The sequence below is a fragment of the Labeo rohita genome, chromosome 25, assembly GCF_022985175.1.
Source record: "Labeo rohita strain BAU-BD-2019 chromosome 25, IGBB_LRoh.1.0, whole genome shotgun sequence".
Taxonomy (NCBI): Eukaryota; Metazoa; Chordata; class Actinopteri; order Cypriniformes; family Cyprinidae; genus Labeo; species Labeo rohita.
In genome coordinates, this window is record NC_066893.1 from 15,086,382 (window position 1) to 15,100,420 (window position 14,039).

General features: G+C 38.1%; 2 protein-coding genes across 4 annotated transcripts in view; both read left to right on the top strand.

The window, feature by feature from the left end:
* The window catches only part of LOC127156685 (cytochrome P450 2F2-like), a 24,093-nt gene extending 18,221 nt beyond the window's left edge, over positions 1 to 5,872 (top strand). For all 3 annotated transcript variants that reach the window (XM_051099664.1, XM_051099665.1, XM_051099663.1), the window contains exons 3-9: positions 2,773 to 2,925; positions 3,018 to 3,178; positions 4,270 to 4,443; positions 4,665 to 4,803; positions 5,013 to 5,200; positions 5,268 to 5,409; positions 5,493 to 5,872. In XM_051099664.1, coding sequence (XP_050955621.1) covers positions 2,773 to 2,925; positions 3,018 to 3,178; positions 4,270 to 4,443; positions 4,665 to 4,803; positions 5,013 to 5,200; positions 5,268 to 5,409; positions 5,493 to 5,686 — 1,151 coding nt within the window. In that variant the 3' untranslated portion in view covers positions 5,687 to 5,872. The remainder of the gene's footprint in view (positions 1 to 2,772; positions 2,926 to 3,017; positions 3,179 to 4,269; positions 4,444 to 4,664; positions 4,804 to 5,012; positions 5,201 to 5,267; positions 5,410 to 5,492) is intronic.
* Positions 5,873 to 8,193: 2,321 nt separating this feature from the next.
* setd6 (SET domain containing 6, protein lysine methyltransferase) lies at positions 8,194 to 10,803 on the top strand. Its single transcript, XM_051099027.1, has 9 exons — positions 8,194 to 8,362; positions 8,506 to 8,589; positions 8,904 to 9,048; positions 9,125 to 9,266; positions 9,342 to 9,536; positions 9,615 to 9,744; positions 9,825 to 10,005; positions 10,091 to 10,233; positions 10,303 to 10,803. The coding sequence occupies exons 1-9, from the start codon at positions 8,336 to 8,338 to the stop codon at positions 10,630 to 10,632; spliced, it is 1,377 nt and encodes a 458-aa protein (XP_050954984.1). The 5' UTR covers positions 8,194 to 8,335; the 3' UTR covers positions 10,633 to 10,803.
* Positions 10,804 to 14,039: the final 3,236 nt, after the last annotated feature.

A 14,039-nucleotide genomic window follows, 5' to 3' on the forward strand; every position in this document is an offset into this window, starting at 1 on the left:
AAGCTACGATTTTTAAACTTTCAAAATATAATTTTTTTTCGGTCAAAAATGGCTGAAGAGGCCCATAGTGTTACATTTTGAATTGAAAATATTCCTAATTGAAATTTTGCAAAAACTTCCATATATCGCTAAAAAGTTTTTATGCTCACAGGTGGTTTTTCAAGCAATTCGAATTTCATAAAACTGCAATGTAAACGGCATATGTAAAAAGTCATATGCTCATTCTATGTACAATAAACTCCAAGAAACACTTCCTACGTAAGCCTCTCAAGTATAAGGTGTTTTCCCTGATATTAATGCTTAGATTATGTACGCTGCTAGCATCTGCAGTGCGTAAGGGCTCCGACACGCTCACCGGAGCTTATGTTATGTTTACAGGTGCATCTCAAAAAATTAGAATATCGTGAAAAAGTTAATTTTTTGTTTGTAACTTATTTCAAAAACTGAAGCTCAGGAAAATCCAGTATCTCAAAATATTAGAATATTTACATTTGAGTTTCATTAAATGTCCATCCTTACGGTATAAATTCTGTGTATCTCCTGTTCTTTGAAACACTGGATGCGACAAAGCGACTGTTGCAAATCATTTGAACTTTGTGTGAGCATGTTATAAATAGAATGTGGTAGCAGTTTACTGTCAGGGATTTGTTGTGTCCGGTGTAGACACGGTGTAATGGGGAAGACTGCTGACATGGCAATGGTCCAGAAGACAATCACTGACTCCACAAAGGGGGTAAGTCACAAAAGGTCATTACTGAAAGAGGTGGCTGTTTACAGAGTGCTGTATCAAAGCATATTAAATGCAAAGTTGACTGGAAGGAAGAAATTGGGTAGGAAAAGGTGCACAAGCAACAGGGATGACCGCAAGCTTGAAAAAACTGTCAAGCATAGCCAATTCAAACACTTGGGAGAGCTTCACAAGGAGTGGAATGAGCCGGAGTTCGCGCATTAAGAATCACCACGCTCAGACGTCTTCTGAAAAAGGGCTACCAAGCCACTTCTGAAACCAAAACAACATCAGAAGCATCTTACCTGGGCTAAAGAGAAAATGAACTGGACTATTGCTCAGTGGTTTAAAGTCCTCTTTTCAGATAAAAGTAAATTTTGCATTTCATGTTGAAATCATGATCCCAGAGTCTGGAGAGGCACAGAATCCAAGCTGCTTGAAGTCCAGTGTGAAGTGTCTGAAGTCAGTAATGATTTGGGGTGCCGTGACATCTGCTGGTGTTGGTCTACTGTGTTTTATCAAGTCCAAAGTCAATGCAGCCGTTTACCGGGAGATTTTGGAGCACTTTATGCTTCCATCTGCTTCCTTTTCCAGCAGGACTTTAGCACCTGCCCTCAGTGCAAAAACCACTTCCAAGTGGTTTGCTGACCATTATATTACTGTGCTTTATTGGCCAGCCAACATGACTGACCTGAACCACATAGAGAATCTATTTGATATTCTCAAGAAAAAGATGAGAAACAGTCGATCCAACAATATACAGATGATCTGAAGGCTCAATAGTGCCTCAGCAGTGCCACAGGCTGATCGCTTACATGTCACAATTTACTGATGCTGTAATTTGTGCTAGGAGCAAGGAATTTGCTGTAATATGTGCTGCCGACCAAGTATCGAATGCATAAATGAACATACTTTAAAGAACTTGAATTTAAGTTTTGCAAATCCGTTTTCTGATTGATCTTAGGAAACATTCTAATATTTTCAGATACTGGATTTTTGACTTTCATCAAAATTAAAACAAAAAAACTTTAGAAATTTTTTACTTTACATGTAATGAATCTAGAATATATGAAAATTTCAGTTTTTGAAATAAGTTACAAACAAAAAATGAACTTTTTCACGATCTTCTAATTTTTTGAGATGCAACGTCGCACACGAAGTGGCTAAAGATAGCTACGAGTGATACGCGCAGCGGTCTGAGGTTTGCAGTTCCTCGGGGAATAGCAGCCAATCACTGGCTCAGATTTCAGCGACAAACTGGGATGAGAATCAGCACTATTTTGGTTAAAAGAGATAACAGAGAACCGTTTAATACACTTGAATTGAAATATTCATTTTAAATGTATTTTCATTTCTTAAATGCTTGTTAAATGAGTTTGAAAACTATGCTGCATAATTCAATTTGTCTTATATTTTTGCCCATGGGTGTTTTCACTTATTAATAAATGTTTACATTTTGATTATTATTACTGTTTCCTCTGGTAATTATGTCAGCTTTTTAATTTCTAACCAATTTTGGTTCATTTGTAAGCCAGCAATAGCAATTTTCAATCAATATTTGAGTTCATTAAAACAACCCAGCATGTTGGGTCAAATATTTAACCCAACTGGCTGGGTTAAAATAACCTAACGCCGGGTCAAATATGGACAAACCCAGTGTTGGGTTGTTTTACCAAAATAACCCAAATTGAGTTGTTTTAATCCAGCATTTTTTTTAGAATGTATAGGTACTACATTTGAATTTGAACTGTCTTCGCGACAGTCAAAAAACATGTTCAGTATAGTATAAATATAGTTAACATTAATTAAATTTGGACAGTAAAGGCTGGAGATACAGCTACAGCCCCTAGAGCTTTAGTCTACTGGGAATGCGCACATAATTGCACATAATTACTGCATTTGCATTATTGTAAGGGGTAGGTTTAGGGTTGTAGGCGTTAATAAAACACAGTCTAATAGGTAGCAAATTTAATGTATTGTTACTTTCCAGCCGTAGCTGAATCACTATCAGAATCTCCACAACTAACATCATAACTTTACTAAAGGTGTTATATTGGCTGATTATGGCCCCCGTTGGAAGGATCATCGGCGCTTTGCTCTGATGAGCCTGAGGAACTTTGGTCTGGGGAAGCAGTCCATGGAGGAGAGAATTCTGGGAGAAATCTCACATTTAGTTGCTGACTTGGACAAAAATGCTGGTATTTATATGTAAAAACTATTTTTTGTTAGTTGTTGTTTGAGATCTCCAGTGCCGTAATGTTTTTAACTAATATACTGTACATTTGCACAGGAGGAACTGTGGATCCTCAAAATATATTCCACAATGTTGCCTCAAACATTATCGGCTTGGTTCTGTTCGGAACCCGTTTTGATTACAACAATCAGTTCCTTCAGCATTACGTCCAGTTCATTACAGAGATTTCAAAGATCCTCAATGGACCATGGAATATGGTGAGAATTTACATCAAAACACCATGTGAAACCATTTGACAGTTGCAGTTTTCTCTCTTTCTTTTCTTTTCCTTAATAGCCAGTGACCACATCATGATTTTCTATTTGCTACTACTAATAAGAGGAATAAAATAGACTATTAGGGGAGGGACATTTTCCTTCTAGAGAGCATCTGTTTGGACAAAAATGTATGTTGTGCCAGATGAGTCACTAATATGTTTTCCTCCAAAAGTTACTGCAGTTACCCGGATACTCGGCCATACTTGGATGTAAACAACAGCATGAATTGCATGGTTAATGTACTACTGAATCCGTTGTTCTGCTAGTTTATGCTGTCTAAACCATGGAAAACATGTGGAAGCTGCAAAATCATATGAAAAAGGACTTAGTAAGCAGGAAAGGACACAATATTTTGACAAACTAAAGTTAATAGGTGGTAAAGGTACATATGAGCAGTGTTAATTAAGATATTAGCCTAATATTTCACCTACCTGACTGGAAACGATAAGAACAAACATGAATGTTGTCAAGATTCTTGCCCTGGAAATCCTGGTTTAGTGTGGCCAACCACAAACACTTTTTGTTCCTCAGACAGATGTTTTGCACTCTTTTCCTTGATTTGTTATAACTTTTGGCAGTGTTGCCAAGTCCGTGGTTTTCCAGTGGAATTGGGCTACTTTAACACTGTTGCCAGGAGTTGTTTTTCATGTCCGTGGGTTGAAGCGACCCCAATAACTAAATATTTAACCCCAGGAATGCAAATTTTACCAGGGGAACCAAAAAAAACCTTTATCCCCCAGAATGCGATTTTTAACTGGAGACTCCCTTCAAAACGCGATTGGGATACTTTTGGGCTAGTTTTGAGTAGCAATTGCGTGGGGTCATGAAAACACTCTATACTGTTAATTTCTTTCAAGATTTTGATACCTTGTTTTATTTACTTGCCATTTTTTATTATCGTTCACATTTGGCTGGGTGGTTAATAAGACATTTTCTGTGGTGTGACAAACTCTGAACACATATTTAATATTGAGAAAAAATTGCATTTTATAAGATTGCATGAAAATGTCAAACATGTCTTTTCCCAACAGATATATGACACATTTCCTCTACTGAGAATCTTGCCCCTGCCATTTAAAAAAGCATTTGATAATATACAGAAGTTAAAAAATATGAATTTGAGTCTGATCAACGAACACATGCGCACAAGAGTCCCAGGAGAGCCGAGAGACTTCATCGACTGCTATCTGGATGAGCTTGATAAGGTGCGTGTTTCTTCCGAAACACAGTGGAGTCAAAATGTTTAAAACCACATTGATTCAAATCTGATTTAAACCTAAAAATACTTTTTATGCAAATTGTTATGCTGATAATATAATTTACAATGAAAAACACTGTGTTACATTAGAAAACAGAAGTATTTGCATAGGCTTTCAATGAATTTTTTCATTTGAGACTCAAATTAAAAATATCTTATGTTCCCCAGAGAAAAAACGATGGTTCCACCTTTTCTGAAGACCAGCTCACCATGTACGTTTTGGATTTGCACTTTGCAGGGACTGATACCACATCCAACACCCTCCTCTGTGCTTTTCTCTACCTCATGAACTACACAGAGGTTCAAGGTTTGTTTAAAATGCAGGTGTTTAGGTTAAATTAGAGACAACAGAAGAGGAGATGGACTCCTCATAGAAAAACAGATGAAAGAAATGCGTTTTAAGTGTGATTTGAACTAAAGAAGCTAAATTTATGATATTGTTGTCCTTTCAAGACTATGTTAACATATTAGCTAAGCTACCTCTTTTAAACTCCTTAAACATGACCTTGTTTACAGCAAAATGTCAAAAAGAGATCGATGAGGTTCTGGAGGGTAAAGATCACGCATCGTATGAAGACAGACACAATATGCCGTACACGATGGCTGTGATTCACGAGGTTCAGCGTGTCGCAAACACTGTACCGCTAAGTGTGTTTCACTGCACCACCAAAGACACCACGCTGATGGGCTACAACATCCCAAAGGTGAGGAAACCTGCCTGGAAAGTTTTTAGTGCTTCAAAACAAATTTGAACTGTTTCTCCTTGGTTAGGGAACTGTGATCATTCCCAACCTCTCTACCGTACTAAAAGAAGAAGGTCAGTGGAAGTTTCCTCATGAATTCAACCCAGCCAACTTCCTGAATGAGCAAGGCCAGTTTCAGAAGCCTGAGGCCTTTATACCCTTCTCTACAGGTAACCATTCAGAAATGTATAACATTTTTGTGTCGCATCTCATCCAAACCTGATATGTAAGCATCATAAATCATGTTTTACAGGTCCACGTGTGTGTCTCGGTGAGGGTCTTGCGCGTATGGAGCTCTTCCTGGTCTTCGTTACTCTGTTGCGCCGTTTCCAGTTTGTGTGGCCCGAGGATGCTGGGGAACCAGATTACACCCCAGTGTATGGGATTACCATGACACCCAAACCCTACAGAATGCACATCAGACACAGAGAGACAGTTAGACAGTAAATCATAATGCCAAATATGTTTTCTCCCTATACAGGATATGATTTGATAAACAGATCTATAATTAAGCATTTCGCTTATGAAAAGAAAGTTTGTTGAAGATATTTCTGAAATCTCTACAGGGATAAAAATATGTACAAGAATTTCATGGAAGAACATAATAAAGTTCTAATCAAGCTGTTAAATGTATGTGTGTGTGTGTTAAAAGACAAAGTGCATTGTTTTTATTTATGTGATGAATGCAGGAAAGAACTATGATTTCCATTTATCCATTTTTCCAAACCTTCACTAAAGTGAACTGTGGACCAGTTTTCTCTCTCCACACAACATGATTCTCAGCAAAGGTGAGCTTAGCCTTTTGATTCTTTCTGCTGATGAGAGGTTTGATCACTGCAGAGTGCGCTTTCAATCTGATTCTCTTGAACATGCCGAGACAGATCCTTACCCTGATCAGCACTGAACTGGCAAGCAATTCCAGCTGCAGTGTTGAACCCATTCCTGGTTGAGAGTCTCTGCATTGTCTTCTCATGCATTTGTTGTACGTGGACTTTAAATTAGTATCATTGTAAGCCTACAATATTGGAGAAATCACAGACTTGGAATGAACAGCTTCTCTTGCAGTGGCTGAAAGGGTCATTCCTTTGGCCTTCATCTTGACAACCTCCTGTCGCAGGGTTTCAGTCACCTCAGAACAGCACACCATCTTGCAAACTTAGTGAAAGCTGGAGGAATGCTGCCAGTTAAATAGGGTTTGTCAAATAATTAAGGAAATTATCACCAGGTGCTATAGAATTTTGATCAGAGTTCTTAAAGGAGAAGTCCACTTTCAGAACAACAATTCACAAATAATTTACTCACCCCCTTGTCACCCAAGATGTTCATGTCTTTCTGTCTTCAGTTGTAACGAAATTATGGTTTTTGAGGAAAGCATTTCAGAATTTTTCTTCATATAATGGACTTCAGTTGTGCCCCCGATTTTGGACTTCCAAACGGTAGTTTAAATGCAGCTTCAAAGGGCTCTAAATGATCCCCGTGAGGAAGAAGTGTCTTATCTAGCGAAACGATCGGTCATTTTTTTCAGAAAATAAAAATGTGTATACTTTATAAGCACAAAAGAACAGGTTCTGGCATGCGCGTTCACGACGTACTATTGAATCATGTCGAAAGGTCACGCTGAACGTAGGCAGAACTACAGACCCAGTGTTTACAAAGTGAATGCGCAAAGACTAAGAAAGTGCAAGTAAGTCAAACGCTGTTTACAAACAAAAAGGTACAACGTGTCGGACGATTCTGAAGTTGTAGGAGAAAATAAGATGGAGTTTTTCGCCATACTCTACCGTTTTAGCTGGAGTACACAGACAATGAACTTGTGATTCATAGTAGTGATGGGAAGTTCGGATCATTTTACAGACTCTGACCTTTGAGTCTCGTTCAGCGAACAAACAAATCTTTTTTCGAGTCATTTCAAGTACTGCTCACTGCAGAGTCGAATGGCCTCCAGCTCCCCCTCTCTGGATGTCCAGCTCCACCTCTGTGTGAACTAATGGGTGGAGTTAGGTTTAGGATAGGGTAAGGGGTAGGGTTAGGGTGTGGTTAGGTGTCTATCTCCACCCATTACCTCCAGGGAGGGGGAGCTGGAGCTCCAGCTCCTCCCATCTGGCTCTGCAGCAAGCACCCTCTCAGTCATTTCGTTAATTTCACCAAAATCAGCGTCACGTGAAAGCCCCATAACATGAACAACGAAAAACCCGAAGACTCGAAACAGGTGAACTAATTCCAGTACAGAACCTTATAGGATTTATGAAATATGCTTAAAAACTCCCCTTCAACTCCTGTTACAATAACTTAAAATAGGACTAAACAGTGACTTAGAATATTAGGAAATTACAGTTTGTTCTTTAATTTTGATCACCACTGTATATACGCACAATAACCACCCTGCCAAAGTCATTAAAACTATGATCAATGTAATGTAATGCAAAACATGAAGTATAAGAACGTCACATATGGGAATTATAGCATGTAGAATCAGTAAAGTGAATACTAATACAGTGAACACAGTGAACTCTCATCATTCCCAACGTTTAATATGTGCCATTTGAGACGGACAAGTGGAAGTTTCCTTAAAAGTTTAACCCAGTCAACTTCCTGAATGAGCAAGCCTGGGTTAGGAAACATAACATTGTCGGTAAAATAACATTATCTCTGTTTATACACTTGGTTTTATTGTCATATAGAATTTATGTCTGTACTTAGTAAATTCTTTTAAGACACATTTTGCACGATAATAAATTCAGTTTCAGGACTTGTTGAGGATCTGTGAATAGACATTTAACATTTTCAGTTAAATGTTTTGATGGAGAATACGACAACATAATATTATATTATATCGAGAGTTTATGCTGACTATTTATTATTATTACTACTTTTTTCATTCTATAGTACGAGTAGTAGTAGTAGTATTCTTATAGTAGGGGGCGACAATGCACATGATTGGGTTACTTTCTGCAGACACAGTGGAAGAAGAAGACGTGACCGAAGCTCCTCACATGGAGGCACATAGAATATAATCATTACAGTATTCTTGTGTGGTAGTTTCTATAAAACAATATATATTTTAATATCTTACTAACGAGCTTGCGTTTTAAAAAAATGGCGACAGATGCAAAAAGACTAAAGGTAAACAAAACACGTTTCCTCAAACTATTAATAGTGACAGTTATTATAATTCATAATTTATATTTAAATAATGTTTTTAGCTTAAAACGCAGTTATTGTGCTTATCATGATGAGCCTTCAGGACAGCATCATGTGTGTTTCAGATAGACGATGAGGACTGTGTGTTGGACCCCTTGAAAAACTTCTTGCTGTGGTGCGATAGTGTGAAGCTGACTCTCAGCGATAAGGTATGAATGAATTATAACAGATAAATAGTATTATACAACATAGAATTTGTATTAATATTTTGAAATAGCTTTTACTTTTATACTTCCGGTTTTATGTTCTTTTGTCATTTTCAAATTCTTCAACTTTACGTACTTTAATTTATATTCAGCTGTGAAGGCAACATTTCTAATTTTGTTTACTTTTTTACAATTACGTTTTTCTTCTGTATTTACATTTTATTCCAAAATGCATGATTAGTCAAGCTTTTGTTATGATGATAAAACCCTAAAACTTGGAGATATTTACCCACCACTGTGTACATTAATTACTTTAGGTGTACTTAAGTAAAGAGGGTACAGCAGCAGAATATGGCATGCTTGCCAAAGAGGACATTGAAGAGGGCCACGTCTTGTTCTCCATACCCAGAGAGGTTCTTCTGCATCAGGGCACCACTAAAGTTAAAAAGGTCCTTGAGGAAGGTATGAGAACATTCAGGTTTATTGAAATCCCACCTTCTATAGCAGGCTTGTAAACATATTCATATCTTGTCTGTAGGAAAGAAATATTTGGAGAGCGCGTCAGGTTGGGTTCCTCTTCTTCTGGGTCTCCTATATGAATACACGTGCCCACAATCCCACTGGAAACCATATTTGTCTCTCTGGCCTGACTTTAGGACACTGGATCAACCTATGTTCTGGTAGGTATTGCTGTGAATATCTGCTGACCTTTAAGATGTTCTTCAAGGATGCTTCAGTTCAAGTGTTTTTTGAAGGTCTGAGGAGGAGCGGGATAAACTCCTGAAAGGCACTGGAATTCCTGAAGCTGTCAAAATGGATCTGAACAAACTCCAGGATGAGTACAATAGCATAGTCCTTCCTTTTATGAAGTCCCATCCTGACATCTGGGATCCTAAGAAGCACACGTTGGAGCTCTACAAGAGCCTTGTAGCATTTGTAATGGCCTACAGGTGAGATATCGACAAACTGTTTGATTTTATTGAATTAATGTCAATGCATTCCTTAATTATAAATGACATTTTTTTTAGTTTTCAAGAGCCTGTAGAAGATGAGGATGAAGAAGAAGATGATAAAGAGCCTAACCCTCCAATGATGGTGCCCATGGCTGACATGCTGAATCACGTTTCCAAGCACAACGCCAATCTGGAATATACACCCGTATGTGGTGCATATGTATTGTTTTTTATGCTAGATGCTTAAAAATCTCTCAGCTCACATGTTCACTCGATTGTGCACAGGAGTGTTTGAAGATGGTGTCCGTACGGCACATTGAAAAAGGCGAGGAGGTCTTCAACACCTACGGACAGATGGCAAACTGGCAGCTTCTTCACATGTACGGTTTTGCAGAGCCGTTTCCTACCAATAGCAATGATACTGCAGATATACAGATGTCCAGTGTGTACAAAGCAGCAGTGCAAGGTGACACTTTATAGACGACAATAAAAACTCAGTTACTTGACACAAGAAATACTTTTATAAAACTGTATTTACTCTGCAATTACAGCAGCACGAAGTGAAGCAGATCAGAAGCTCTTAGTGGACAAATGGAACATGTTGTGTGAGATGGAGATTGTTGGAAAGAAAGGGGTCTTCATCTTCGGACAATCAGGCTCACTTACTTACAGTGAGCTCTACACAACATTGAAGGTAACCAATGACAGTTAATAATACATTTGTTCTGTTTCAGGTAATTACCTGTTTTTTGTTTCCGAGTAGGTCCTGTGCATGCCGTTGCAAGATTTCGAGGAGTTCCGTGAAAACGAAGGCTGGGAGGAAGATGAAGAGGATGAGGAGGATAAAATGGAGCAGGCTTTGAGTTTTGACGGACTGACGGGGTTGTCAGCGGAGTGGAAATGTCTCCTGCACGCAGCCGTTGCTCTCACGCTGGACTCTTATTCTGAGGATGTGGAGACGGACAGGATGAGGCTGGAGGATCAGGGAGCTCTGGCTGAACTCAGCAGCAGAGAGAGGAGAGCTCTGCATGTGCGTTATGGTCAGAAGAGCATCCTGCAGCGCTTGCAACAGCTCACCAAACCTATATCTTAATGTACGGGTTTCACAAACACACATGCTGACGTGGCATTCTGTAGTTGGCAAGACAGAAAAGTCCTCAGTTGTGTTTTTTTGTGTAATTTAATTTGCAAACTGTGCATGTTTGGAAGTTTGTCATTTTGTATGCTGTACATTTTCCTTTAAAAAAAAGTTTGGAATCTTACAGTTCAGATTGTGCTTTATTTATGGAGGGGGGTTTCCACTGAGTAAGGAATGCAGTGTATCAAAATATTGGATGAGAAAAAAATTCATAGTACAAAAATAAAACAACAGCAGTATTACAAAGTATGACATTAAAGGAGAAGTCTGCTTCCAAATTAAAGATTTAAAGATAATGTACACACCCCCTTGTCATCCAAGGTGGTCATGTCTTTCTTTCTTCAGTCGTAAAGAAATTATGTTTTTTTAGGAAAATATTTCTGCATTTTCTCCATATAATGGACTGATATGGTGCCCCGATTTTGAACTTCCGAAAAAGCCCTTTAAATGCGGCTTCAAACGATCCCAAATGCGGTTGTAAACAATCCCAGCTGAGGAAGAAGGGTCTTATCTAGCGAAACGATCGGTAATTTTCATTAAAAAAATACAATTTAAATACTTTTTAATCTCAAACGCTTGTTTTGCCTTTCTCTCCATGAACTCTGTGTATTCTGACTCAAGACAGTTAGGGTATGTCAAAAAACTCCAATCGTATTTTCTCCCTCAACTTCAAAAATAATTTCAAAATCACCCTACATCACTGCAGAAGCACCGACCCAGTGTTTGGAACGTGTACATGCAAAGAAGATCAAACACCCTTAACAAAAAAGGTAAGACGGCGATATAGGACGATTTTTAAGTTGAGGGAGAACATGAGATGGGAGTTTTTCGACATACCCTAACTGTCACGAACAGGAACTAAAACAGTCCAAGCAGAGTAAGACAAGACGATCGTTTGTCATTAAAAAGTATATGCAAATTACATTTTTAAAAATGAAAATAACTGATCGTTTCGCTAGATAAGACCCTTCTTTCTCGGCTGGGATCGTTTACAACCGCATTTAGGATCGTTTGAAGCTGCATTTAAACTGCATTTTGGAAGTACAAAATCCGGGCACCATAGCAGTGTATTAAGAAAAATGCTGAAATGTTTTCCTCAAAAAGCGTAATTTCTTTACGACTGAAGAAAGAAAAACATGTTGGATGACAAGGGGGTGAGTAAATTATTTGTAAATTGTTGTTCTGGAAGTGGACTTCCTTAAATGTCATATAAAGCGCTCGTTTTTCTAAAGAAACATTGTCCAGCAGCGACACCAGCAGGTGAAGTTACAGCGGAAGTCCGCGTCTCTCTTTCCTTTCCTGAGCCCATTGAGTTTTCAAAAAGCGTGCTGTGAGTTTGGTGGTGGTGGGGGAAGTGGGGGGCTTCATCGCGATATGATTAAATATGACTTATGTTCGGCTGTGATTGGTTCATGCAATAAATCCCACCTCTTGTGTTCGTGGGCGCTGGCGAATCATGAATGAATAATATAATGGCGGGAAGACTAGTTTAAAAAAGTAAGTGAACAACTTGCACATAGATATAATCACTTTATTGCATCAAAATAAGACTTAAATGACATATAAACATAAAACATGTTAGAGTAATCATCTTGGTGAAATTTAAAGTAAATCTCTGTCTGTAGCCAATATTTACCAAGCTTCATGGCAAAAAATTAACAAATAGTTAAAAGCTAACTATTAAAAAGAATTGCGGAATGCAAGTTCACAAATAAGATATGTTTAATTTGTTACTGCCTTAAGTTATTATTTTTAAATAAATGTAAGATACTTAAAAACACTTAACTTGATGAGATTCATACTTGGCTTTAACTGAATATTGATTACACTGTTAGTGTAGAAATATAACAGAATTTTTTTTTCTTTTAATAGTGTACGTAATATTTATTTAATCATGGAAATGTGATGGAAATTAGATTAAAATAAAATTCCTTATATGACAACATGACTTATAAGGTTCTTTCCCTTTTCTGTTCTGGGAACATGCAAGTTGTGTAAGCGGATACGAAGTTCCGTGGCGGCATCAAATACACGTGTACAACTACACCAGGGTTGCCAGGTTTTCACAACAAAACCCGTCCAAGTACTACTCAAACTAGCCGATTGTGTTTTGGAGAGGGTCCCCCAGTAAAAATTGCTAACACGTTTTTTGCTAGGGTTCCCCAGTTAAAATTCGCATTTCAGGAGCCAAATATCACATTATCGGGTCGGTTCAACCAGCGGGCATAAAAAACATCCCGCGACAGCAGCGTTGGAGTGTAATTACAAAATGTTATTTACGACCAGGGATGCCAGGTTTTTACAACAAAACCCACCCAATGCTCAAAACTAGCTTAAGCTATCATTTCTGAGGGGGTAAAAATCAGTAAAAATCACCCTGGCAGGGTTCCCCTGATAAAATACTATTCCAGAGGCTAAATATCACATTATTTTTCAGTTTTTCAATGTTTATCGATTTGTTTTTTTCTAGTTTTAATTTTTCTAAACTGTTGTAATGGTTAAATTAAAAACTAAAATGCATCAAAAAGCATGTCTAACTAATCTAATTTATAAATAATTTATTCTTCTTTATAAATTCAGTTTTATTTTTTTCAAAATTCTGTTTGTCAGTTTTAATCTTTCTAGATTATATTTATTCCAGTTTTAATTTTTCTATACTCTGTTGTAATGGTTAAAATAAAAAAAAAAGCCATGTTACTTTTCCGCGGCATTAAATACGCATGTACGACTACACTAGGGTCGCCAGGTTTTCACAACAAAACTAGCCCAGTTGCGTTTTGGAGGGGGTCCCCTGGTAAAAATTGTATACACGTTTTTTGGCGGGGTTCCCCTGGTAAAATTAACATTTCAGGAGCCAGATATCACGTTATCTGGGTCGCTTTAACCCACGGACACAAAAAACAACCCGCAGCAACAGTGTTGGAGTGGCCCAATTCCACTGGAAAATCCCGGACTTGGCAACACTGAACTACACACTGTAATTAGGACATCGTTATTTACAACCAGGGTTGCCAGGTTTTCACAACAAAACCCAACCAATTCTTACTCAAAACTAGCCCAACCCTGTTTTGAAGGGGATCCCCCAGTAAAAATTGCATATGTTTTTGGTGGGGTTCCCCTGGTAAAATTGGCATTAGAGGAGCCAAAAATCATGTTATCGGGGTCAGTTCAACCCATAGCAACAACGTTGCAGTGTACACACTGTAAATGTGATGCTATTTATGACCAAAGTTGCCAGGTTTTTACAACAAAACCAACCCAATTCCTGCTCAAAACTAGCTTAATCACATTTCGGAGGGGGTCCTCTGGAAAAAAAAAAAAATTGCACTCCAGGGGGTAAAAAACATTTTTTTGGCAGGTTC

Coding starts and splice junctions, on each gene's coding strand:
- setd6 (XM_051099027.1), top strand. CDS start 8,336: ATGGCGACAGATGCAAAAAGACTAAAG. Junction 9,537..9,614: donor GCATTTGTAATGGCCTACAG/GTGAGATATCGA, acceptor CATTTTTTTTAG/TTTTCAAGAGCCTGTAGAAG. Junction 10,006..10,090: donor GTACAAAGCAGCAGTGCAAG/GTGACACTTTAT, acceptor CTGCAATTACAG/CAGCACGAAGTGAAGCAGAT.